This window comes from Zeugodacus cucurbitae, chromosome 3 (assembly GCF_028554725.1).
Source record: "Zeugodacus cucurbitae isolate PBARC_wt_2022May chromosome 3, idZeuCucr1.2, whole genome shotgun sequence".
Lineage (NCBI taxonomy): Eukaryota > Metazoa > Arthropoda > Insecta > Diptera > Tephritidae > Zeugodacus > Zeugodacus cucurbitae.
In genome coordinates this window covers 9,831,514-9,858,583 of record NC_071668.1, presented here as the reverse complement: position 1 = coordinate 9,858,583, position 27,070 = coordinate 9,831,514, and the positions used below count along the sequence as shown (strand labels likewise).

The 27,070-nt window shown below is 34.7% G+C and overlaps 1 protein-coding gene across 1 annotated transcript in view; it reads right to left on the bottom strand.

The window, feature by feature from the left end:
• LOC105210900 (roundabout homolog 2) overlaps positions 1-24,830 on the bottom strand; it is a 143,197-nt gene extending 118,367 nt beyond the window's left edge. Inside the window, exon 1 of the mRNA XM_054227152.1 lies at positions 23,040-24,830. Coding sequence (XP_054083127.1) covers positions 23,040-23,178 — 139 coding nt within the window. The 5' untranslated portion in view covers positions 23,179-24,830. The remainder of the gene's footprint in view (positions 1-23,039) is intronic.
• Between the last annotated feature and the right edge of the window lie 2,240 nt (positions 24,831-27,070).

The following is a 27,070-nucleotide window of genomic DNA, read 5'->3' as shown; positions in this document are numbered from 1 at the left end:
TACCAAATCATATATCATAAAATTTTAAGCTAATATAGAAAGGCTTTCTCTTCAACAAAAAAGCTTAACAGCAATGAGATTTAATTCAACCAACGCTAATACAAATCGAAAAGCGGCTTATATTACGTGATCTAACTTCAATTTAGGTGGCAACCTTTTCAAATATATCCTCCATTTCAATTTGAGGTATAGGTTACCTTAATATACTTTACTTTTACTCAATCAATCCCATTTACCGTTAATCCCATCAATGTGAGAAGCGAAACGCTACAAATCACATGCGATTGTCTTCGATTGACGACGATTTCCAAATCCAAAAGAGCAGTGAAGGATATATAAAACCGAGAATGTTATACATACACTAAGAAATGTGTGCAATAACTGCGCGTATGCCATTAAGGGTCTTAGTCAATTGCCAAAGGAGGCGGCAGAAGCTTGTCAGCATTTATTGGTATCAAATAAATTGGATTTGTATTTCTTTGGATGGTTTGTAGAAAATATTAATTTCAGCTTTAATAAAATGATACATAATTTATATATAGAAAAATGCTGCTTATATCCCTTACTAGAGTCTATGTATGTAGCAACGGCAGAGTCACAATAACTTGCGTTTAATGGCGCTTGCACTTTGCCCCTACCCTCTTTCTACTTCCTACCAGCTTCACTTACATGTAATTCGATACGGTAGTGGCGCTTTCTTTCATTGCCTATCAAATTGATATCTATTTTTATTACCAAATTATCCCACTTCTCCTTCTACGTCCTGCTTAACGCTTGGCTATTTGCTGCCTGCAACTCATAAGAACAAATGATTTTTGCCACGACAGGCAGACGAATTTTTATTGGCTTATATGATAATAGCCTTTGTTTGACTTTTATTACAGCTGAGCTGAGCTATGTGGGGCAGTGAGCTGTATTCAATGGAGACATTACAGTAGAAAATAATTTCTTTTGGAATTGTAATAATAGGTTTATAAAGAGCGGCTATACTTTCTATGGATTTCAAGTATACTAGTGATGTTTTATAGAGAGAGAGATCATAATATGCTCTGGATAAAAATATAACGTTTGTAAGGTATGCGTCTTTGCTAAAGTGATCCTAAAGGTAGGCAACGATTTTTAAGAAATCCGTTTCTGCTAAAGTGATCCTAAAGATAGGCAACAATTTTTACGAAATCTGTCTCTGCTAACGTACTCCTAAAGGAAGGCAACGATTTTTTATGAAATCAAAATTTGTTGAAAGAACTAAAAGATAAAAAGTTTCTGAGTTCTTTTTGATGACATTTTCTGCATGATTCACCCTCCCCAATATTCTAAAAAGTATTTAACCATTAATGACACTTAATGTGGAGATTAAACACAATTTATAAGGGGCAGTAAAATATTGTTTTCGTGCGTTTAGCTGCAAATTATTCTTTTAATATGAAAAATAAGTATTGTATGGTCTCATTTAACGCTCTTAACGCAGCCCGCTCGGCGAAAAACTAAACCGCGCTTTATTATTTATGGCAAAAATACACTTTTGAGCAGACATTATGCAACCCATTGGTATTTGAGCACACTTTAATTCGCATTTAATTGTCTTCAAACATAATTCATAACCACATTTGACATGGAAATGCGTCTAAACAGGGGTAACCTTGCAACCAAGCGGCATAAATTTTATTTAAACACTTAACTGTGTATTATAAATTCATAAACACGAGTTAATATTTTCTCTCTTTTATAATCTGCCTGATAAAAAAGCAAATAAAAATTAATAATGACAAAAGAAAGCAATAATAAAGCAGCAAGTGAATTATAAATTACGCGCGTGACCCGCTTAAGCAAATCTCTACCTCTCCCAAGTTACTGCAACAACTACAACAAAGATTACAATTTATTTGAAAAATGGAAACCACAATGCATTTGGTGTACTCATTATGTTTGCTCTCATTTATTATTGAGCCAGTTGAAGCGCTTCTTCTTTCGCATACTTTCTTCATAATTTTGTCGTTTCTACTATACTCTAAGTGTGTACCCTTCTTACTACCGATTTGTGCTGAAAATGTCAATTTTGCAATTTTAATGATAACATGAAAAGCTTTTAAATGTCAATAAGTTTTGTTTTTTTGTGTCATGCACTGCCTTTCTTCCTTATAAGCACTTCAAATTTCGTATTTCCTTTTTTCACGTGCTTCTGCTTCGTCTACTGCTTTATTTTCTAGTCTCTGCATTTTTTATTAGTTACACAAATTCATGTGGAAATTTCTGTGCTTCGACAACAATAGCAAAAACTTGTACTTTGAAACTTAAGCGCTTAAGTACTTATAGCCTGCCATTGTTGGCCCTACATCCTTCAGCACTTTCGTAACGAACTGTGTCATCATGTCCGCTACTCGGTCAATATACCACTTGGACAATATACGCTGTTACGTCATTCGGTCAATACCAGCGGCTACTTGCCTTTAACTATGCATTCTTCGTTTGCTAACTCAAGCTTTTGTTAAGTTCTGTCATATTCCCATTAAGTTCTGTATAGGTGTGTGTGGCCATCGGCGCTTTTAGTCACTTTATTTGAAGATTTTCGTATAGCAAATTACTTTTAGTTGCTGCTCAAGCTATAAATATATAAAATATTCTGCTTTCTACGGCCTGAGTGTTGGCCCTTCTTTCACAAACGATGCCAAACAATAGCAACTTAAGCTGCCGTTGTAGATTTTAGCGCACTTTTTAGTGCTGTTTAAAAATTTATAAACTGCCAATGTAGCTCGTGTGCCGTGGAGGTGATTTTCTTAGAGAGAAGAAGTACAAAAATAAATTAGAAAAAAATATTACAACAATAGAGGTGCACTAGATTAGAACTCCTTTCAGACATTTTCCAAACATATTATATAATGATAGGCTTGATCACAGCCTTTTTTCTCTCGGTTACTCCCACACCTTTAGTTTCTATAAAAGAGTTAGTGCCTTTTCTCCCTTTCCTCTAGCTGATATGTCATATATGTTTTTAACTTTCTATTAAGAAGACCTCATGATATACCAGTAGCACATTTATTTCGGACATACGAAAGACATCACGAAATTCAACCCTGCGCCGGCCAACCTTTATCAACGATCCCATATCTATCAGCATTCTTGATTGGGGAACCATAAAATGGTAAAGACCCATAAACTTCAGTTCTTGAAGTTGTACTCTGAGGTCTCTACGAAAGAAACAACACAACAAAAACACAACAACCTTCAATTAAATAGAAATTCGTTGTCAAAAATGTTTACCGATCTAAGTAGACATTGATAATGCATGTGACTAATTTAAGAATCTGAACTATAGCTCTAGATATAGTCTATAAAATTTAATCAGAAAACTTGGTAGATTCAAAATATTTGTTCACCTTTATTTTCATCTTTTTCTCATTCGTAGAACGAAGACCTCGAACATACGATCAAATCACAAATCCCATCATATATTCTCTACCACAGTTGCTAGATTCAGTTTTATTTGTTATTATCCTATATAATTTTTCATTTTAGTTTTATTTTATTGTTACACTTGTTCATCTACTTTTTTTTGCACCCATTGCTCTCAAAGTTTCTCTAGCGCCATTGTTTTTCACTTGCACCGTTATGCTCTTGGCACCGCGAGACTTTTGTATTACTTTTGAATTATAGTCTGTTGCGCGTGGTGTTGGTCCTTTTGTTTTCCATTTGCCGCTATTGTTCGCATTTATTGTTATTATTTTTGCTTCTTTAAGAATTCAAAGGTTAAGTTGAAGTTTTTCTGCAGCATGATAGTGCTAGTCTTAAGCTTTTTGCCGAGGGACTTGTGAGTTTGAATTTGAGTTTATGTTTTTAGGTCAGAACAGCGAAAATTGTTGATGGATTTTATATTAGAAATTTTGAACTTACAACTACTATGTCTCTGATGATTATTTTTGTAGTTTTAAGACGCTACTGGTGTTTTATTAAAAAGTATTAGTTTGGCCTATTACTTAAGACCTTTAGATATGGATGTAAAATAGTTTTTAATTAAAGTATTTGCGTTCTAGGAATTAGTTTACTTGAGAAGAAATATGAATATGCTCAAAATATGCCTCAAACTACACGGTCAAAATATTTAAAGTTCTACAAAAAATATTTAGAATTTCATCTCTTCCTTTCGTTTAGTCTGATCCTGGATAAATACTTCAGACTGTAACTAAATGTAGCTGGTTATATATAAATATGTAGGTGTAAACTTTTTGAAAATTGTGAAAGTGAGTTTCCACACCTCTGAAATCATATCGCGTAGCTTTGAAACATGTATTCTGATTAACTTTTTAGTAAAGACGATGTGATTGTAAGGTCTAAACATTGACAAAGAGATGTTACTTGACGTTTTTGAACGAACCACACTTCTAAAAAAGACAGCGAGCCAAATGAGGTATGTGTTTTGATGCTCTGACGGAATATTCTACAAAAACTTCCATTCCAAGTTGGTTATAAGCGGCAGCAGTTTTGGGATTTTATTGTTATATAACACTGAGTTCTATCTAATCTCTCAAGCCCCTCCTCGAAGTGGTTATGTTTGAATAGTACTAATTATCAATACAAAAGGGGTTATTATTATTCACATTCCTTACTGAAAATATTATGGTCTTTAGGCTCTCTGACAAAAAAATACATTTTCTCAGTTTTCCATTAAAATGATAACTTAGCATTATGGTCTCTAGTGTTTTGCTCTATTCACACAAATTCTTGGTAATTTTACATTTTTTTAATTTTATTAGTTATTTCCAACCTTGCCTTACTACCCACCAACGGAATTTGCTTTTAGCTTTATGATAACACATTTTATTCGCCATTTGCAGTCACAACCAAGCTTTTGTGTGCCACAACCGATTTACTCCGGTGACACATTTTTAATTAAAGCACACATTCGGACATTTGTGCATACAAAGAAACTGCGAATTTGCTCACGCGCACCATTACAAGTCATGCTAAAGTGCTTTTTATACATACTTGCCACACATACTTGAGTATGTATAAATATTTAATTACATATACTCACACATGCATATATATATTATGTGTGACAGCATAAGTTATCTGTCCTTATGACGCCCATATTTGCTTTGGTTCTACTTTATACTTATGTATATGTGGCATTGCGTTTGCTTTATATTTATTTTATTTCATTGCATTGCATTTCGTATTTTTTTTATTTTTTATCAACCATAATCTGCCACATCATTCCCAACGCAGCGTTGTATTGTCTTTGTCGCGGTCTCTTTCATTGTAATTGCGGCAGCGTCAAAAAGCGCATTGCCATTGTTATATTACAGATAAGCTCAACAGGAAAAACCGCTAAAAGACCAAAAACCAGCTGCAGAGGGAAAGAAGGAGACAGTGAGAGAGAGGCAGAGAGATTGCGCGAATGCATGAACGCACAGGACAAAAGGCTGCATGGTTGCTTTCTGACGCGCTGAACTCTGCTCTGCTCCGCTGTGCTATATTATGTTATGCTATGTGAGGCTTTTTGCGTATATTTAACCGTCACAGTAAGGCTCCGTAAAGGCGGCCAACAAGGCAGGCAGTGTGACAGTGCGAACTGTCAACTAATGCACACTTTGTCATATTTGCCAAGTCAACAGACTTTTTGCTTTATCATGCGCTTTTTTCCCCCTCTGTACACACACACACCCTTACATATGTGCTTCTCGTAATGTCACACACACACAACAGAAATTTATATCATATGTGGAGATGTGGCTCTGTGGCGCTGCGGTTGTTGTCACTTGTGCATGCAAAAGTAAAGTCTCCTGCTATCTGGCCTGGTATTTACAGTTATGCATGTGCATGTATATGTGTTTTGTTTGTTTGTTTTTTGGCATTTGCATTGTTTAATTTGCTCGCTCGTATGTAGTTTTTATCTGTGCTAATGTGTCGCAATTTAAAATTTATTGCATGTACGTGCGCCTGTGTATATGCCTCTCTCATTTGCCAGCGCATGATAATCACAGTGCGTTTGCATTTGTATGTGTGTGTAAATTTGCGCATTATTGCAGTTTTGCTTATGTGTGACAATTTCATGATGGTGAATGTAAGAATGTGATCTGATGCAAGTGCCTTTTTATAAGCATACTCCCATATGTGTGTTTAATTTCATTCTAATTAAATTTTTATTGCAAGAAACGGCTAAAAAGGATTCTCAAATAGAAAGGAACTCAGCATAAAATTTGCTTTATGTTTTCCAACATTTTCATTTATTATTATTTAAGACATTCTTAGCTTTGGTTATATAGAAGTATCTACACTGAATTATATTTATAGTATTCTGCGTAAAAATCTCCCAACAAAACAGAGGTACATCATATAATCTTCCTAATAAATTATCTTAATATTTTTATCCCATCACATGACATCTTTTGGAAGAATTTAAGACCATATACACTGCTCTTGTCATATAATCGCTTTCTACTCTATCCAGTTACATCATATTGGGAAAGGTCGTAAAATCATATGCTATGTTTTTTATCAAATTATCTTAAACCATACACGATATACGAAAGACAACACGTTTAAGGAGAGTCAATAAGTTGTTGTTGTTATTTAGGCTCTAATGACAAAAAATATTGTACAACCATTTTCGAGGAATTTGTCGAGTACATTTTTCTTTGAGTGATACATAAAAAGCCAGGTCCATTCCGGTTATCTTAACCTGTCGTGGAGGAGATCATAAATCTTATATTCTGATTCAAAAGAGCTTCAGTGAATTATCTGCCAACCTCTAAATATAACTCCCTTTAATGTTCACCTCTCTAAGCAACTAACTGATCTGTCGTTTTCTCCAGTGACGCCCTTGTTAACACCCACATCTCATAGGAATAGGATATTTTTAGCTTATGATATAAAGTCTGGTCCATTCCGGTTCTCTTAGCCTGTCGTGAAAGATATCATAAATCTTCTAAATATTCTGACTCAAAAGAGCTTCGGAGAATTATATGCCAATATCTAATGATCTGGTCAATTTAAAGTACATCTCTCTAAGAAACCAACTGGTCCATCGTCCTCTCCAGTGACGCCCTTGCCTGCACCCTTAACTCAAAAGATTAGATTTGTCTTAGCTGAAGTCGGAGTTGATTAAAATATTCTTCCTTAAACAAACTCCTCGGATAAGTCTTTTCCATATGACTTCTCCATGATAATCTGTCAGTTATCTCTACTAGTGGTCTAATTTTTCTGGACCTGTATGATATCGCAGGAGTTCCTCATCCGGTTCTAAATATGTATTCCATGGAATAATCTTAACTGGTTCAGTTTCTGGTAGAGAACTACATTATGAACATGAGCAGCAGACTCAGTTAGAACATCAAGGTCGCATTTTCTGCTGAACGGGTATCCAGGATTCTAACAGATCTTAAGAAATCGAATAGAGGATCAGATGCCACAGATTTTGAAATCGATCTTAAAGCAGTTATTCCTATATTCAAGGCATTTATTAGAGAATGATACAGACGTGATCTGGAGCTCATTCAACGTTAGTGTTGAGTTGTTTAGTCGAAGAGACCGAAACCCATATCATCGTCTCCTTCCAATGTCACTGAGGAATCATTTCATTAATACTGATTAGGTGGTTATAAATCTACAGACTCCTATGTGTTCTGTGTGGCTGGGCGGTTTCCCGTTCTGAATGTTCCTGGTACGATTGCTGTTCAATCGATCTATTTTTCTACCAAAAGCGTAGGACCGAAATATTGGTTTTTATTCTTTTTACCAATCACATATGGGATACTGATATTAAGGCTCTTCAGCATTTGATTTCGTACATATTTCTTGTATCTCCTTCCTTACGGAAGCAGAAATCGATTTCAGTTCATGTGGGCAGCTTTAATCTGAGAATCAAAGAGTTTTCTGAAACCTTCGGGAGTACTATTAAAGTGCTTTCTTTTAAATTGGAAGTTTATTATCATTTTTATTTCGAAATGTTACTCATATTTTAAATATCCTCAATATATTTGCCACGTTTTCATTTGAAAACTGGCAGTATAACTGCACTTAACCTCACTATCCATTAGTTATCAATTTGATTTTAATTTACAACGCCATTAAATATGCATTTCCTTTTTTAATTTGCATAGTGGGCACAAGCATCAATTTATTTGCGCATTTTACACATTTCATGACACATTTTAATATTTCATTATTTGCATTAATGCGAGCGCGCACGTATCATACACGCGGAAAGCGTTGAAAATACTAGCAGTCAGCATTACTGTCAGCCAGCAATGAGTGAGTGAGTGAGCGAGCGAGCGAGCGACTGACTGACTGAGTGCCGGTATTTGTTTGCTGTCTCAATTAAGTAATATTGATTTTATTAAAATTTAATTAAAATGCACGACAGGTCACACGTAAGCTTTTACTCACGAACAGTGGCTGATTTGCAGCACTTAGCAGCGCAAAAATAACACAGAAATTTAATTTAACTGCATATGTATAGGTAAATTATGACATAACTGCGCGGCTAAAGCGCGCCACTACACATTCCGCTGAATATGGGCCGCCGCGGCATGTCCTTGTTGTCGCAGGACATGCGTGTTTACGCAAAATTAGCATTGCGATTTTGTTCACAATGTTGTAAAGAATGCTTCATTAACTGATTTCGATCTCAATTGTGTGAGTTGTGAAAATTTATCAGCGCGTCAGCGCGTGCCATACGAAAGCGTACAAGCGAACCAACGGGCGCGAGCGAACTTGTTAAAAGCTTCATTTGTGCATCACGTGACTGTTGAAATTAACGGTTTTTTACTCTCCGTTTTTTGTGTGTGTTTTTTGTTGCTTTTGTATTGAAACTATAACTAAGGAGTTGAGCAACATAACTATTAAGTATTGATGACTCAGGCCGGGCGCTTGCTGGGTGCAACTCTGATGAAATTGCAACTTCCGTGCGGCAAATACGTACAAATAATTACAAATTGCATGACGAATGAATTTTAATTGCTGACACAGAAACGCAGCCAAGAGCCGCAGGCCAAAGACGCCAATGACCAGCAAACGCGCGGGAGTAAACACAATGGATGGGCATTTCTCTACAAAGTGAACGCTTGGAGCCTTGCTCGAGGCAATACAGTAGCTTGAATACTTGTTGCCGCTAAGTGGCCTGTCGCTGACTTTTTTTTTTTAATATTTGTATATATATACATCGGTAGTCGAAATGCGGCAACAGTATAATTAATACTTAATTTAGTTATAACTGAATTCATTAAAATTTTCATATCCAAAATTGCGAATTTCCAAAGAACAGCTCAAGTGATGACTTGCAGTATATAACAATGAAATGTGGAGCAACAACTTGTTTAAGGGTGTTTTTAGATTCTGTTTTGTGATTTCAGAGATTTTGTCTTGTAAGTTAAGGTCACTTTTTTCATTGAGCAATTAGTTGTGATTGACAAGTTGGCCAAAAATATATTTTCGTTTCCTTTTGAAAGTCAAAAAATATGATTAATGATCTATTTCCTTAGAATTAGTTATTTGCCCCCACATAATTTACAATTTCATATTTTTTCTGAAGTAAACTTTTGACAAATTTTCGACCAACATTTTTTAAACCAAAAAAATTTGAAATGTAGACAGTATATTTAATTTAAATTTTCCATAAACTGTTTGAGAAGTATGAATCATTGCGGTGCAATGGATGAAATATAAAGACAACGCCTAAAACTATACAAGAAACAATGCTCAGGAATGAAGTAAATACATAATTCAGCTCGATAGAGTAATATATGAAAATAAAGTATAAAAATATTCACGAAAATTTTGAAAAATGAAGAGCTTTATAAATATTCAGTATAGGAAATTATTCTGCGGTTTCTAAGTGATAATAAATATTTGAAGTTCGTTAAAAATTAAAAAATAAATAATTAACATTTAACTGTCCTCCTCCTCCTCAAGCTCTTCAGAGCCACACTTTTGTCGGTAGTATTATTTCTAATTTGTTTCTGACATTTCTGACATTAGCAATAAGTCTACTAAAAATATTTATCTATCTAATTGTATCACACTCATCCCCACAACAAGACTTAGATCCATTATATCAACACTATCTTCTGCAGCTTTGATTATCTTTACATCCTCTTTCATCACTATCAAATCTTAAGTATTCACTATTTTAAAACATATTTAATATTCAATATTATCATCTTAATATCACGCCATATCGCTTTTAATACCATCAAGTTTAATACAAATATACTATCTTCTTAAACGCATCTCAAATTTATTACAACTTTTCGCATTTAAATGCTTATGTTAGCGTCGCATATGTGAGGACACCATTGCCTTAAATGACTCTGCACTATTCACAGCACTTGACCTATTTTCCACCGATTCACGTACGCAAAGTCACGTTCTTTTCATCGAACAATTTATACATTCAAGATAACATTTCGAATGCATGTGTGACTAGTAGCATATAGAAAAAGAATACTGCATATCATTTCCCGTTTAACAGTTGTAAGTAACTAAGCATACTTGAGTGCAAATATATAATGAAGAAGAAATATTTGATAGCGTCACCAAACGGAAGTGATAGGAATATAAGGATATGAAAGAAACTAGGAGGATATCAGTAGCTGATATGGAATATTTATATCAAAAATTATGTATACTCGTAAATATATATTTTTATACTGATTTGATGAAATAATCTATGTGGGACTCGGTATTTGAGCTGGAGTCGCTTACATAAATATTTTTATATATTTTTAAAGAAATAGTTATTGCATAATATGGGTGAGAAGTATAATAATAGATCTAAGATGAATGAAGTGGAATGTTCGCCAAAAAGTATGCGACGTGTAATTAATATAACTAGAACTTTTAAGCTTTTTCAATACTTGAAGTCACTAAATTTGATTTTTTCCAACAACGAATCATTCTTAAGACATTATATACTACTATATATAAATGTATACCAGATTCTATAAGCCAATTAATTAACTTTGCAAATTTCCATACCACAAGCATACATCCAGACGACACAAGAATACACTTGCTCCACAGATCCGAACTCTGTGATTTCCTTAAAAAATCGCTGTAATATTTTTCCTGCTACTTTCCTTACTTGCGTTCGGCTAGACTTCTCTACATAATATATGCATATACCATATATAACTGTAAGCTTAATGAATTAAGCTTTTAATTTTTATTGAAGTAACTTTATTAAAAATATTACGTGCCGACGCATAATTATGAGACGAAAGCTTTGGGGCAGAAAAATGGTAGAAAAACAACTTTACATACAAACAAAGAGCAGAGCATGGAAATGTGAGTAAGTGAGCCTTTTTGGGTAAATACTCCTATAGATATAAATGAACGCACTTCCTTGTGTCTATGTAGCCAACAAAAAAAAAAACAAACAAATCACACAGTGAATATCCACTTTCACATAAAAATATGCTGCGCACACAAAGGTTGATAAAGGATGACTCGGAAACACACACACATACAACAACAACAAAAACATCAGCATGAGAGCATATAAAGGGTGATTTTTTAAGAGCTTGATAACTTTTTTAAAAAAAAAAACGCATAAAATTTGCAAAATCTCATCGGTTCTTTATTTGAAACGTTAGATTGGTTCATGACATTTACTTTTTGAAGATAATTTCATTTAAATGTTGACCGCGGCTGCGTCTTAGGTGGTCCATTCGGAAAGTCCAATTTTGGGCAACTTTTTCGAGCATTTCGGCCGGAATAGCCCGAATTTCTTCGGAAATGTTGTCTTCCAAAGCTGGAATAGTTGCTGGCTTATTTCTGTAGACTTTAGACTTGACGTAGCCCCACAAAAAATAGTCTAAAGGCGTTAAATCGCATGATCTTGGTGGCCAACTTACGGGTCCATTTCTTGAGATGAATTGTTCTCCGAAGTTTTCCCTCAAAATGGCCATAGAATCGCGAGCTGTGTGGCATGTAGCGCCATCTTGTTGAAACCACATGTCAACCAAGTTCAGTTCTTCCATTTTTGGCAACAAAAAGTTTGTTAGCATCGAACGATAGCGATCGCCATTCACCGTAACGTTGCGTCCAACAGCATCTTTGAAAAAATACGGTCCAATGATTCCACCAGCGTACAAACCACACCAAACAGTGCATTTTTCGGGATGCATGGGCAGTTCTTGAACGGCTTCTGGTTGCTCTTCACCCCAAATGCGGCAATTTTGCTTATTTACGTAGCCATTCAACCAGAAATGAGCCTCATCGCTGAACAAAATTTGTCGATAAAACACATTTCGAACCGAACACTGATTTTGGTAATAAAATTCAATGATTTGCAAGCGTTGCTCGTTAGTAAGTCTATTCATGATGAAATGTCAAAGCATACTGAGCATCTTTCTCTTTGACACCATGTCTGAAATCCCACGTGATCTGTCAAATACTAATGCATGAAAATCCTAACCTCAAAAAAATCACCCGTTAATATGTTTGTGTGTTCATATATATGAGTCTGTCCACCTGCACTTGCCAATAATACAGCGACCACAATACAAGTATTCATTCATTTAGCTCGAAGCGTGTGTGCGGCGCGCTAGCGTACACTGGCAAATGAGCCAGCCACCGCCGCCGCAAAAGGACATCAACAATCTTTTGATTAAGTTAATTAAGCAATTTTATTTGATGTGCGCAACATGGTGTGTGTGCGACAAAGGCAAAATAGCAACAGCGACGACAGCGGCTTTGACAAGACATGCAGCGGGCGGCAGTCGGCGAGGCAAAGGCAGTGTGTGGCAATGAAAACATGCACAGGAATAAAGCCAGCAGCTGCAACAACAACAACAACAACAGCAATTAAAGCAATAATGACAATAAGAGTAACAATATCGAATGGGTCAGACGCACATACACATATAGTATATACATACATATATATATTTATATGTATTTTGATTCACATATGCTTGTGTTTGTTTGTGTCACATCCTTTTGCTGTTGCCAATTGTTTTCACAGCTGTACTTTCCGTTGCAGCAACAGCAACAATAAGCATTTCCTCGCTTGTGTTTCAGTCTGCTGGTAATGATGATAAAACCAACAACAACAAATAACAAAAATGTTACTTAAATATGGCGTATATATTGTGAAAACACCGTTGTTATCCTCATTATCATTGTCACTCGCTGTGAGTGTGTTGTTGTTGTTGATTTTACTGTATAGTGGCCAGTTTTGCGCGGAAGTTCATTGAAAATGAAAATTGTTGCGTCTAGGCACAGGTGTAATTGCGTGAATAAATAGAAGTTGATGGCAAATAGGTGGCCTGCATGTTTCGAAAGGTAATATTTAAGTTAGAGAGCGTGTAGGTAAGCTAATTAATGGATTTTATTAATGTTGGAGGGTGAATACAGAGGAAAGGTTTTTGAAGAAAACTATTTTTAATTACAATTTTAAAATTTTTTACTACTGATAAAAATTTTGTTTGGAATTTATGGTGAAATAAGGTCGAATACGGCTTCTTTTATTTTATTTATTTCATTAAATTTCATTCGATTTGAATTGAGACTTATTACAACTTGGAACATATAAACTAACCAGTCTTTTCAACCTTATTTTTCTGATTCGTAAATAAATCTTTACTTCGTAGAAAATTTTTTCAGATTGATTGATGTATTTGAAGCCAGCTATTTCAACTGTTCCAAAAGTAACAACGAGCAAGCGGTCTAAAAACATTTAATTATGGCCCACGTCCTTAAGAACTAGTCCATAGAAAATTGTTTTTATATGTCTACAACTTTGCTTCCGCCGTTTTTTGTAAATTTAAGGCTTTTTTCACTTAGCTTTCGGATACGTACAGTGAGGCTGTCCACTGTATGTATCCGAAAGCATTCGATGAGCCTCAGTTGCACTTTTCTTAGAATTAATTTCCCGCAAATGTCGAGAGTTTGGCTCAAATGCGACATCTTCAGTTGAAAATAAGATTGGGATGCAAACAGATCTCTACAAATATTTTGTTGGGTTAATGTTGACAGAAATGTCCAAGATCGATATAAAACGATTTAATCGACCACTGCTTGCCCCTAGAGACATCTATTGGAAAACGGCGGAAGCACAGTTGTAGACCTAATATTTGACTGAAAATTTCTGTGTACTTGAAATACGGCATAAAAGGCTTAGGTTATGTTAGAGTGGCTTATCTCCTGTGCCACAAGATGGATACCCAAGACACTCAAGTAACGACAAAGCGCTTTTAGCCATTCAAGAATTTGTGCAGGCAACTCATTTGTAGTCGAGATACTTCAGCGGGTTCTTTGAAGTTTGTCCTGTCAAAATATTTCCGGCGCAGTCTAGCAAAAGCTGAACAATGAAAGAGAAAGTGTCGCGATGTCTTTCAATCGCTCCTTCTTCCATACAATTTTGGCTATTTGTATCTGTCAGGATATTTAGCCTCACGGTATGTAACCCCATCGGGCAGTGGCCAGTGATAACTCCTATAATTACGGCCAGCTAAACATTACTAAGAGCGAATAGTTCAGCATAAAAGGATTAACAAGTCAAAGAAATCCATGGGTATCAATCAAAATGTGTGGGAAAGGAAAACAAATCGCATCTTTAGTATTATAACTTTTATATTTCCTAGTTCGATATTAATTTTCGATTGTACAAAAATAGATATTTAAATTTTTAAATTATTTTGTCGATTTAAATTTTTTTTTTTTGATTTGTATAGATACCTTCAAGGCGATAAAACAAACACATTTATTGATAAACCAAGAAGCTTTTTCTGAAAATAATATTAAGTACAAAAAATATAAATAATTCAAAAAATTCGTTTCTGAGAAATAGAAATTCGCAAAAAATACATTTTGACCAAAATATTTGCTAAAAAATAGTTTTCTCTACACAGTTTTAACTACTCCACATAGCATATGATGACAAGGAATTTGTGTCGTGACATGCTTCACTTAAGCAGAAAATACACAAATAGTAAATGCGCATAAACGCCGCGAAATATGCAATGGAAATGAGGACAACGAAGCGGAATCATCAGCGTATAAGCAAAACTCGACATCAATACATGAACAGAAACGCACGAACATGCTGCTAAGCCATAGCAGATGAAGCTTCAAAGCATATACTCTTATAAGTATATTCGATTCGAATTTGTCTTCAGATATATCGGCGCGTTGGTGACTGTATGCCAGCTGCGTACTCACCGCAATCAACAAAACAAACGGTACGCCACACATGCAAGCAACCCTGGCGATAAAGCGGAGCCTGAGTGTTGTTGTTGTTAGTGTTGGCAGTTTGGTAGCTGTTGGGGGCGGTTTATATTGAAATTCAATTGCTGTGCCAGTCAAATCTTCTGAGCCGTGATGTGCCGTACACGGTGGGTTTATCATTCATTGATTGTGGGAGTCTCTACTTGTATGGGTGTATTGGTGTGTAGCGATAGTTTTTCTACCTTGGTGAGAGCAAACACATGTGTGAATGTTTGTTGCAGTCGCCCTCTGTTGTATTTTTTTCGCATATTTTTTCTGCTTGGCTACTTTTTGTATGAAATATCAAAACAAATAGCTCGGAAACATATGTATGGCGGAATTTTATATTCTTTTGCGCGATAAAAAAAACATATCTGTGTGTTTGTATTTTCATAGTGAAGTCACAGTGACACTGTCAGTTGCTGCAAGATATACACTTGAGGCTCGATTTTAACCTCGAGCAATTCGACAGCACGTCGAATGAAAAACATTGTTGCTGAGATCAAAGTGTAATGAAAAATATGTGAAAGAGAATATGAAAACAGTCTCCATGGTGGCAGAGGAGTTTAAGATCTAAAAGAAAAAAAAAAGTATACAATTGTCGATCGAAGTCAATTTCACCCAAGAAGGTTTTATAGAGAGAATTAAGGTGTCAAAGAAACAAAATAACGATTTATTAAAGACGAGAAGAGAGTTCAACTAGAGGCAAAATTTAGAAAATAAATATTAAAAAATTCTAATAAGTTATTAATTGATCAATGCGCCTAAATGTAGGCAACGTTTAGTTAAAAAGCGTAGTTTTTAGCTTTTTCTTGTGTTTGGTTTTTTTATAAAAGGAGAGGTCATAGAAAATTATGTTTCTTTATATATTATGTCCAATTGGCAACTTTTTGAATATTTAGATAGAAACTATATTCAGTTTTCGATAAATTTATACAGAAAATTTCAGCAAAATCGCATTAATCAATTCCTAGTCTCTAGGAAGCATATATATCACCACTTTTACATATATATATAGTTTCGTACAGGCTTTACATATGTTTATCCACATGCATATACTAGATATTTACTTTTACGAATATGACCAACACTATGCTGTGTAAACTGTGCTCAATTGAATAATATCCTGTCATTTGGTTGTCTGATCCGTTGTTTTATCATGGCGAACAATCTAAATGCCTCAACGCTTCATCCACACACACATATGAATGTATGAATAAGGTTTGGACCCTATAGGATCGCTTATAAACGGTCAGTGCCATAGTGTGGATACACGTCATACACACTTGCATGAGTATTTACAGTGCACACAATTCTGCCACAATGCACAAAGGCACAGTTGCTCAAATATAACAGTAAATATAACGGTCAACTATTGGGAAAAAAAAACGCATAAAATACATGGTAACACGAGTTATATATGTATATATAGATAGTAGTAAATAAATATTAAGTAAGGCCAGCGCATCCGTGGATTAAACGCAGTTAATAACTGTGTATTGCACCAATAAAAGTTGCAGAGGCGCATTCGAATGATATTAATGATTCACATTAAAGTTTAGTCGAACGTTTTTCAGGGCTTATCTTAAAAAAAAAATTATTAATGACATTTAATGGGAGTTTCAGTAACTAGTTTGGGTCTAATCCGGCAATAACTAGACTTTGAAATTTTTTGTTAAGCTTTAAGACTTGTTTATGCTTTGAATTCCAATTTAGTTGCAAAAATAAGTAGAATTACACTATTTTAAAGTAACTAGTTATGAAACTACTCTCGAAAGAACTAGTTATGCCGTAAATTATAAAATTTGTACGAATTTTTTATGCTCTGAATTCCAATTTAGTTACTGAAATATGGAAGTATTCGAAGTAACTAGTCGCGCAAAAAGTAATAATTTTTACTGAATTCTGATTTTATATGATTTCCAATTAGTTACTGAAATATGTAGCTTTCAACTAATTTCAAAGTAACTAGTTCTGAAACTACTTTCCAAGTAACTAATTAAACAAAAAATTATTAATTGTTATATTCTAATTTCCATTTAGTTACGGATATATGTAGTTTTAAACTAGTTCCGAAGCTGCTAGTTATGGGCTACTCCCAAAATAACTATTTATGCAATAAATTATCAATTTGCAGCGCTTTTGTATACTCTGAATGCTAAATTAGTTAATTAAATTTGTAGTTTTAAACAAATTTCAAAGTAACTAGTTACAGACTAGCCTCAAAGTAACTAATTTGATTTTTTTTTTTAATTTTAAGAATTTTTATAATAGTCGGCTATTTTAATTCCAAAAGAAAAACTATAAAATAACGATCAAAAAATTGTCTAAAAACTGTTTAACTTTGTTAACAAATCCACCAATATTCCTACAGGGAATCATCAGTAGTAGCCGCAATGCTGTAATATAAACAAGCACTGCTTGCATATGCGCGATTTTACGCTGGAGAATAAATAAATCCGGCAACGGTCATAAAATAAAAGGACACGAATGATCAAACACATACACATGCACCTACATACATATGTATATATGTGGAACATGAAAAAAACAAGCGGCAGCCAATATAAATACACACACATACATACATCAACGCCTGTGTGCGATGGTTTGCTGATTTTTGCCGATTTTATTGGCATTTTACTGCTGCTGCGGCAATTTCCTCCCTTTGTTTGACGATTTCGACGCGCACACACAGCGCCTGTGTATATGCAACAATTGTGGCAATTTTACGCTCAATGTTATCTGTTGCCTTAGCGCTTTTTTTCTTCTCCTGTTCGCTCTCATTTTACATGCGAAGTGCTGTAGTTAGTAGCGTGTTTTGTGTGTGAAATTTTAAATGTGGTAATTTTTAAATAAATAAACATTTTTTCGCGCCCGCACGCTGCACACGCCTCAGCGAGCGGGCGAACGGGCGAGCGTATTGTAAATGTTTGCCGGATATCCAGCGTTTTCATTATGAATGCACAAACAACAACACCGCTCATTCATTCATACACTCATTTATTTATGCATTTAATTCATTCAATTACACATTTCAGGCAATTGGCTGAGCATGGAATTGTAAAATGAATTAGCCACCGGCTGCGCATTTCAGTCACTTTTTTTTGTGGAGCTTTTAACGTTTTCGTAGCGAAAGCGTTTTTGCCATGCTTAATAAGCGGATTTATTTGCATTTAAATGGGTGTTTGTATATATGTAAACACATACACACATTTTGTAATATAAATGTAAAGCATGCGTGCAAAAACGCTTTGTCGCTGTTGTTGTATACATATGTATCTGATATATGTATATGCGTGCAAATTGCTGCTCGGCCATTTGTTGGGTCGCATCTAACATGGCATATGAATAATTCATTTCACCATTGAGGCAATTATCATTTACATAACTGAATGCTAAATTTCCTGCGCCGTGAAAGGTAGTCTCGGCTCCACACGCTGCCTCACAAACTCTCGCGACTGCTCTTCATCCGTCGCTATATGAACCTACATGCATAGTTGCTCGTCAGTCATATCATTCTCTCTGTTGCTTGTGAGCACACATACACGCTGGCTTTCGATTTGCTGGCGTTTTCTCAATTTTTGCTCGAGCGCCTAAATGTATGCTTCACTCAAGGGCATACGCGAAGGTTGCTGTTAAAGCTAAACAAAATTATTGTGTAAGCCCTCACAATTTTGGCAAATTTCATGATATTTTATGTACTCGCATGTAGATAAATTTAGCCTTTATTATTTATAACTTAGCCTAAACATAAAGCTTACTTTCACATCTCGCTCTTCCATCTTCCGCCAACTACAATAACCAACAATCTCACTTGCCATGCGGCTGCAGTTCATATCGTTGACCGCCTAGCCTGCAGTCAAAAGGCATAAATTCTGTTTGCCCATGTTTTCGAGTCCTGCATATTGATTACAATTTCATGCTGTGCGCCAACTAGAAAGCAAGGTAAGAAATCGATATCGAGACCCTGCTTCTTGCCGTATGGCAGGCAACAAAAAAAACATTGTATTTTTTGGTTTTGGCAAGTGGTTGCTTGTTGTTTATTTCTATTTTTTTGTTGTTTTTAACTTGTACTTTCCTTTCCTTTTTGTGTTGCATTTATTACAGCCGATTCCTGTTAACCCAAATTCTCAGTGGCGGCCTTTCTCGGAGTATATTTCTTACATTTGATTTAAGTTGGTGGCTTAGTATATGTTTTCGACATTAAAGTTGATACTTTTGCGGTGAGTGGTTGGTGTTAAGTTTCGTTAAAATAAATATGAAACATTTTCTGTGCTTTGAAGTTTAGGAAAGCATAATTTAAGATGGCAGATCAGGTGCAAAATGTATATTATGTAATGCATTTTTGAATAAATTTGTAATTTTATCGTAAACATGGCTTGATGTTAAGGTGTGATATTACAATATAGATTAGAGAGCGTATACTAAATAAAACTCCTCAAATTTTAAGAAAATAATTTTAATAATTTAAGGTATCCAATATTTTTGACGGATCGGATTCCATGATCCATTATGACTTGGATAAATTTGTGTCTGTCTGATTGAGAATTATATCGGACTTGTCGAAAAAGCAAACTACTATGGATAATATGGATTTTTTTAATATTTTGTCCCAATTTTATTTTTATTATTTTCCGTTTAAACCGTTTCATCGTTCAAACAAGACAATGCCTTCAGAAAGAAGTTCTTTGAAGCAAATTTAGCCGAATAAAGATGCTTCTTAACCCGACCTCATTATATAACCATTGTTAACATGACAAAATCCAATGAACATGATTTAAGAATTTTCGAAACATTTTTTCCTTACTGTTCGAAGATATTAACCAGAGAGATAATTTTATAAAACTCACTAATAAGAAAATAGTTTGTAGGAAATAAGAGCAAAAATATCCCACAAACATATTTTTAAAGACAAATAATATGTAATTAAACGAAAAAACAGAAGTATGTTTACTCAGTATATGGAGATAGAAGATTTGTGCTTTATGACACCGTGTTAGATTTAATATCTGATCTATGAAGTTAAATGGGCATTAGAATTTAAAATAGCGAAGAATATTCTATAAATTAAGATTTTTTAACATGAAGAACCCTTTAAGTAGTTATTCTCTTTAAACTATAATTTGTGGTAATTTTCGGACATCACCTATTTCCCATATAATACCAAAAATGGGCAAACGGAGTTGATGATGCGAAAACATAGCCTATCCTTCCCCAAATGTCAACCTCACCTTCGCGCGGTACTTGTTCACTATGAACGAGGTTTTGACGACCGAGTAAATGCGGTATAACGTTAGCACCTGCGAGGAGGAAACTCCTACTCCACTGCCCGTCTAGAGGCGAAACCGAAACTAGACTCGGATGAAGGAGGTTAATCACCTTCTCAACTTAAACCCACTGATTATCGAAATTGAGGTAAACAAAGTTAAGATTAAGCACGATAAATATTGAGGACCTATGTTCCACCTAGGAACTACGGGATAATATATATCTACTACCCTAGTAAAAAATGGTGAATGACCCATACCTATATCTTCAGAGAGATTATTTGGCCATAACAATGGACCAAGAAACGCAGATATCTATTGAACCTATTATATTTAACTATTCCTCTAAAGACTTTGGAGATTAGTATACTATCGAATACCGCGAAATTCATGCCGATGTTTCATAAGCCGGGTAATTTATTTGTTTTTATACGATAATAATTTCTCATTTCAGTGATATTCATAACTCAACAAATGAATTTATTTAATTTTGAAAAATTAAAATTTCATTTAAATTCAAATTCAATAGTGAAACATTTTATTATGAAAATTTCTAGCCTATTCCAGTTTTAGTAGTAGTACAGAATTTTTGTATCGCTTAGCATGTTTTAATATGCATTTTTGCAATAGAAACGAATTTATTAAACAGTGATTATTATTTTTTTTAAATTTCAGAGTTCAGTAAGAAATATCAAAACACTGAAATCTTACTTTAACACATCTCTTACCTTAACTATTCGTATAGTATGCATTTTCAGTAACATCATTACTATTATGCACTTCTTGTGACAGTTGCAAGTCACTGCTCTTGGCCCGCAACTTGAAAAAAATTTATATATTAACTTTTCAGTACAGAAAACTACAACTAAGCTCTCGAAACCGAAGCATTTCTAATAGAAAACATATTTCTCGACGCTCTAATTGTTTTGTAGGTTCAAGTATTATATTTATTATAGATGCGTTCTTACATTTTTATTCAATTTTGTTCTTTTTAGTGAGGAACACTTTGAATGAAGGCCTCTATGCATTTGATTCGTCTTCGGAAAGCTGATAGATTATTTAAATAGCTTTTCAATCGCTATTTTCCAAAATTAGTCATTGTTTGCCAAAGATTAGGTGGCAATAATGTAGAGTAAAATGTTTTGATATCTGCAAATTTTGAAAGAACATTTAGTTGATATATAAATTGAACTAGAGACCGGGAGACTTATATTTTTTCGACCTCAATCATTTTTTTGTAAGTTCTTAGCTTTACGGAATCAAAAAATCACTCATTCTCGTTTTTCACTCGACGTTTTTAGTTGCGAGAGAGCCAATTACCAAAAGCTTCGATTTCAACACACCACCAAACTGTTCCTTCTTAGATTTGACTCTAATATGACCCCATTATAAGTTTCAGGTTCATCAAAGATCAATCTAACAGAGAAGAAGTTGATTGTTGATTGTTGAAGTTGATCAAAACAGAGTTTTACTTTGACAAAAAGGCGGAAGCGAGATATTTGATAACTTAATATAATAAAACACGAAAGAAATTGTTTAAGAGTTAAGAAAAATGTATGCATCAATTTAATGCTTAATCTTGTAGATAACAAGTTCTGTAAGCACTTCAAAAATAAATACCTTTAAACGTTACCTTTTGTCTTGCTGCTATTTTAAAAATTAACTAAAGTTGCCACGCTTATTTTTTGTATACAAAGAGCTTACTATTAAAGCATATAAATATCTTCTACCTGACCTACTGAACGCATATTTATTAGACTCTACCATAAATATGCGCCACTTAAACAAGGTTGTACTACATGTAAAAATACCTAAAAGACAGTACCATTAAAAGCAAAAGCGCCATTCTATGCATTGGTCACGTACAAAACATTAAACACAATCATTTTACGTGTCCACCGTCGCCACCTTATTTGCAGCAATTTGAGCAACGTGTGAACGGCAAGGACTACACTAAAGTGGAAGGTGGACCTCAAATGTGTGTATATAGGTAGATATGTAAATATACCTTGATATACATAAATAACAATAATCTGCTATTTAAGCAGACAGCAGCACATTTAAAGTTCTAGAGGCACTCATACACAGAAGCACCATCCCAAGCACGCTATGCACACTTTATCACACGCTTATCGCCTCAAACAAGCAACGTCCGGAAAAGTTAGACTTTTACATTTATATGGCTTACATTTCGCCGACTGGTCTCGCTTACAACAATGCTATTATTTATGTGCAGTGTTGTAACAACTTCAACTTGAAACTAATAAATTTATAGCACTTCAACGGCAAACACAAAAAGTTTAAATGAGCTTTGTTTTGTTGTTGGTGAAATGTGTGTGTGATATTTTTTGTATTTTCTTCTTTCTGTTTTTTTCTTGTTGTTGTTTTGAGTTTTATCTACATTTTGGTTTGTATTTGTTTTGCAACTTAAATTTGTTTTTATTTTGGCTTATTTTATTCATTCTTTTTTTTTGTTATTTTTCCTTTTTTATTTTTATTTGTTTCTTTTTTTAATATTTTTTTTTTTGGTTTTGTTTTTTTCACCTTTCTTTTCTTTCTTACCTTGTGCATGCGACCATTTGAGCAGAAAAAATATTACGAAAATAAATCGTATATCCATGTGTTGACTGGCATTTGTACGCCGCGTCGTCCAGCACTTGCCACTGCTTAGTATATGGCTGAAGAGGCCAAGCAGCAGCATTTTATTTGGGGGGATGTCAATTTTTGTATTTTTTTAATTTAATTTTATTGCTTAATTTAAGAAGTTTGTGGCTGAAAGTTGCTTTAAATTTATTTTATTATGTTTATTTCGCTGTTTTTTGGGGCAAACATTTTGCGGGATTTAAATATTTGATTCTTTTTTGATAATTTATTTATTCATACAAATTTAATATTATTATTTTTGTATTAAATTGCCATTATAACACACAATTTGAATATTTTTTGTTTTATTTTTGCATACTTCAGTTATTTTTAACTCAATCAGTATTTTGAGTTTAGGTTCAATGTTTCAAGTTTAACTTGCATATTTCATAGATCATTCAATTAAAGCACTTTATACATATTTTTCATCAATTTAGTATTTTTAAGCAGGCTGCGAGTCAATTTTTTGAAAATATTAAATTTCAAATATTTTTGCATTTCGTCATAGATTGATTGAAAACTTGTTTTACCATCAATAACTCTATATTTAGGAGGTATATTGTATTTCGTATTTATTATAATGTTCAATATGCTAAATGTCCATATTAATTATTAAATGTAGTAATTCTTAGTCAGAAAGCATATTTTACTTCAGTGCCAGTTAATAATTTTATGTTAAAAAATCGTTTTTCTTAACAATTTCTACACAATAAATTTTAACACACGCCATTTCTGATGAATCAAAAAACAAATCACTTAAAAAGCCGCCTACAAGTCTTTAAAACGACGCATTTCCGAAAATTGTAGCATACTTCAAGGCGCTTCAACTTTAAACAAGCCTTACATTGAGCAGAATGACTATACACAAGTATTTCAAACACCACTAATACACTGCAAACACATACACACAATACACGTAGCGCCCACCAGCGTAAATTCGCTTGCGTCCACAATTCAATTCAATTAGACAGTTTTAACGCCTGCCAACTACGCCGCCGATAATTACAACAAAAATTAATTGTCACACTTAACCCAAAATGGATTTGTGCAAGTAAGAACGCCACACGCAGACTATGGCTAACGAGCCTTGAGCGGCACACCAGCGACTACGCTGTCGACGAATCACAGCAATTAGCGAGTAACGGCAATGATAAACAAATGTTGACGACTGCAATATTAATGCGATTACGGGAGGGAGCGCGGTAGTGTAACGCGACCGGAACGAGACGGTTAAATGCAACAGCAGGATGTTGGTGGCGGCTTAAATTGCGGCTGTTGTTTCGGTTAAGTGCCTAAATGTAGGCAACGGCAAAGTCAAAACGCAATTTAACGTAGAAATTTAAGATGTATGTGTTTCAAAAGTGTCTCACTAGCATTTAGTTGCACCTTTTCTGTTTAAAAATTTTCAATGCACTGTCTTTGCACGGCCAGTTAGCCGCTTAAACGGCCAGCGCTGCCGGCGTGTGAAAAATTCAAAAGAACCCACTTTAAACTAACTTTGATTGCAGCAGAGTTTTTCAAGCACTTGAAGCAAATCAACAGCGATTTTTTCTATCACTAGACTTTCACTTTGAATACAACTGTGCATCACACACTCTGAATAGTTCTATCATCAACAGTTTGCGTGAAAAAAATTCCAACATTCACAACGTCGTACAACCGTAGTTGCGGCCTACACTCACGATAACCAAAGCTCAACTGAATTTCGTGTCCTGGCAGGAAGTACACACAGTTGCTGCAGCGCAGAAGGTATGTTGTTTTTATGTTTGTTGTTGTCTTGTACATTGCCTTCGTTTCAAACAGGAAGTTTGAAGTTATTTACACACCACACACACAAAGGAACACCTATGCATGCATTACAAAGTGTGGTGAATTGCCGCTTACGAAGCACTCAACTAACGGCACTCGTTTGCTATTCGTCTAGCATTCGCGATTGTCGCGCTGTATTCGTGGCATGTGCAAAAATATTCGGTATAACGGTTTGACTCCGAAAGAGCGCATTCCTGTAGGCGCAAAATTGCTGCACTCTCTGTTTCGGAGTGGCAACACAGGTGTGTAGCGCGGTATTCACAGCTTCAGCCGGGAATTGCACGGCAAACTCTGTGGGAGTATTTGAGTAGCTCATAACGAGTTACTGTTTGGAGAGAGAGAGCGCGAATTTTGCACAAACAGCTGATTGCTTGTTAGACCGAAAGGTAGATGTTGTTATGATACCGAGTTGTGGGTGTTTGCGGAGTGCGCGCAGGCAAATTAAATATGGAGTTATGTGTGGCAAATTTAAGTGCTTTAAAGTCGGTGATTTCTTGATGTGATAAATTTGCATTTATGAGCGAAAATTTTTAATTTTATTAAGAAAACACACTACTCGACCTATAAATTCCTATAAATTCGGCATAAAGTTCACTAAATTAACGAAGATCATTATATACATTGACCGAATTTACTAAGCTTTCTCGAATATTCGTATGGAAGCTATTTTTGGCCCGATTTTTAACACAGAGGCACATTATTAGAAGAAAAATATTCCCGGATAGATTTACCGATATTATCGTTAAAAAATTATCCATTGGCACTAAGGTTTTCATGTTCGATATCTGGGAGCTTGAAAAGTTCCCCACTCCGAAGTCCGAATTTAACACTTTTTTATTTGAGCGATGCAAAGTATAAAAAAAGCGATGCGAGAGTATAAAAATATTCAGATTTTGTTCATGAAATGAACGACTGAATGACGTTTTAATTAAGGTTCCAAAGACAATTTTATAACATATAAAATATCCCAAATAAAGGTTTCGATTTGAGAGAGTAGCTTTGAATATTTTATTCCCCTTTTCGATGGTAACATTTTTTTAAATGTATTAGTTTAAAGAAGATATTCTTGAAAAATAATTGGTAACTTCCGTTATATTTCAAATCAGTTTTCCAAGGATCCAAACTTCTTTGATATCTTGACTGGTTTTACCTCTTAACTCCAATCCTTACTAAAACTATAACTTCTAAAATAAGAAGAAAAAAACTGTCTGCAATCTTTCCTTAACAACATAAATAAATACTAAAACTCCTACCAAATTCATCAAACCTTCACTTACTAAATTCATAACCCACACAGTTCATCTAGCCGTCCCCACAATGCAGAAAATGTAATTTTTCCCTCCCACGCAAATAAATACCTGAATTAATAAATTGCACTGAAACTCATCCATCTTCATCAACATCATCATCATCAGCAACAACAACAAACAACAGTAACTACAACAATCAGTGAAGAGAAAAGTAATAGTTGAAGTCCGTTGTATATACTCGCTGAACTCAAATAAAATCGTTCGCATAGAAATATTTTCATTCTGCTGTATGCAACTTTAACACAACTCCATTTACAACTTCACTCACTTAAGCGAAATTAACGAATTCAAGTGGCTTTCCCAAATACTTTCGGTATTTGCTTTGCGACGTACATATGCGGGCGGGCTTACATAGCAGACGACGAAGATTGTAGACATTTCGTGCGTGTACTTGCTTCGCTATTTTCTAGTTGTTTATGCCTGTGAACCGGCGAAAATGGTGAGTCGGCGCAGTAGCAGCAGGGGTGCGAGTGGGTGGTTGAGAGAGAGAGAGTGTTCGTGTGGGTATTATCATAGCTTGTGGCAACTCGGTGGTATGCGAAACCCGGCTCGTTGGTGCTTTTTGACTTGCTGAAGGTAACGAGTGATGGAAACAGTGTGGATGAAAAGTGTTTGGACATTTGTAGAATGAGTGTGAAAGTCTCAAGTTAAGACTTTTATCGTAAATTTTTTGAATGAAGCCTTAAAGCTTTTTTATTAAAAAAAAATTCTGAGACCTCTATTTCATTCAGCAATTCAATAGATTTATTGTCAAGCGAGATGTATGAATTTGCTAAATTCCCATTTTGCGCCTAAAGGTAGGCAACGATATATTTCAATGTTTCTTTAGCA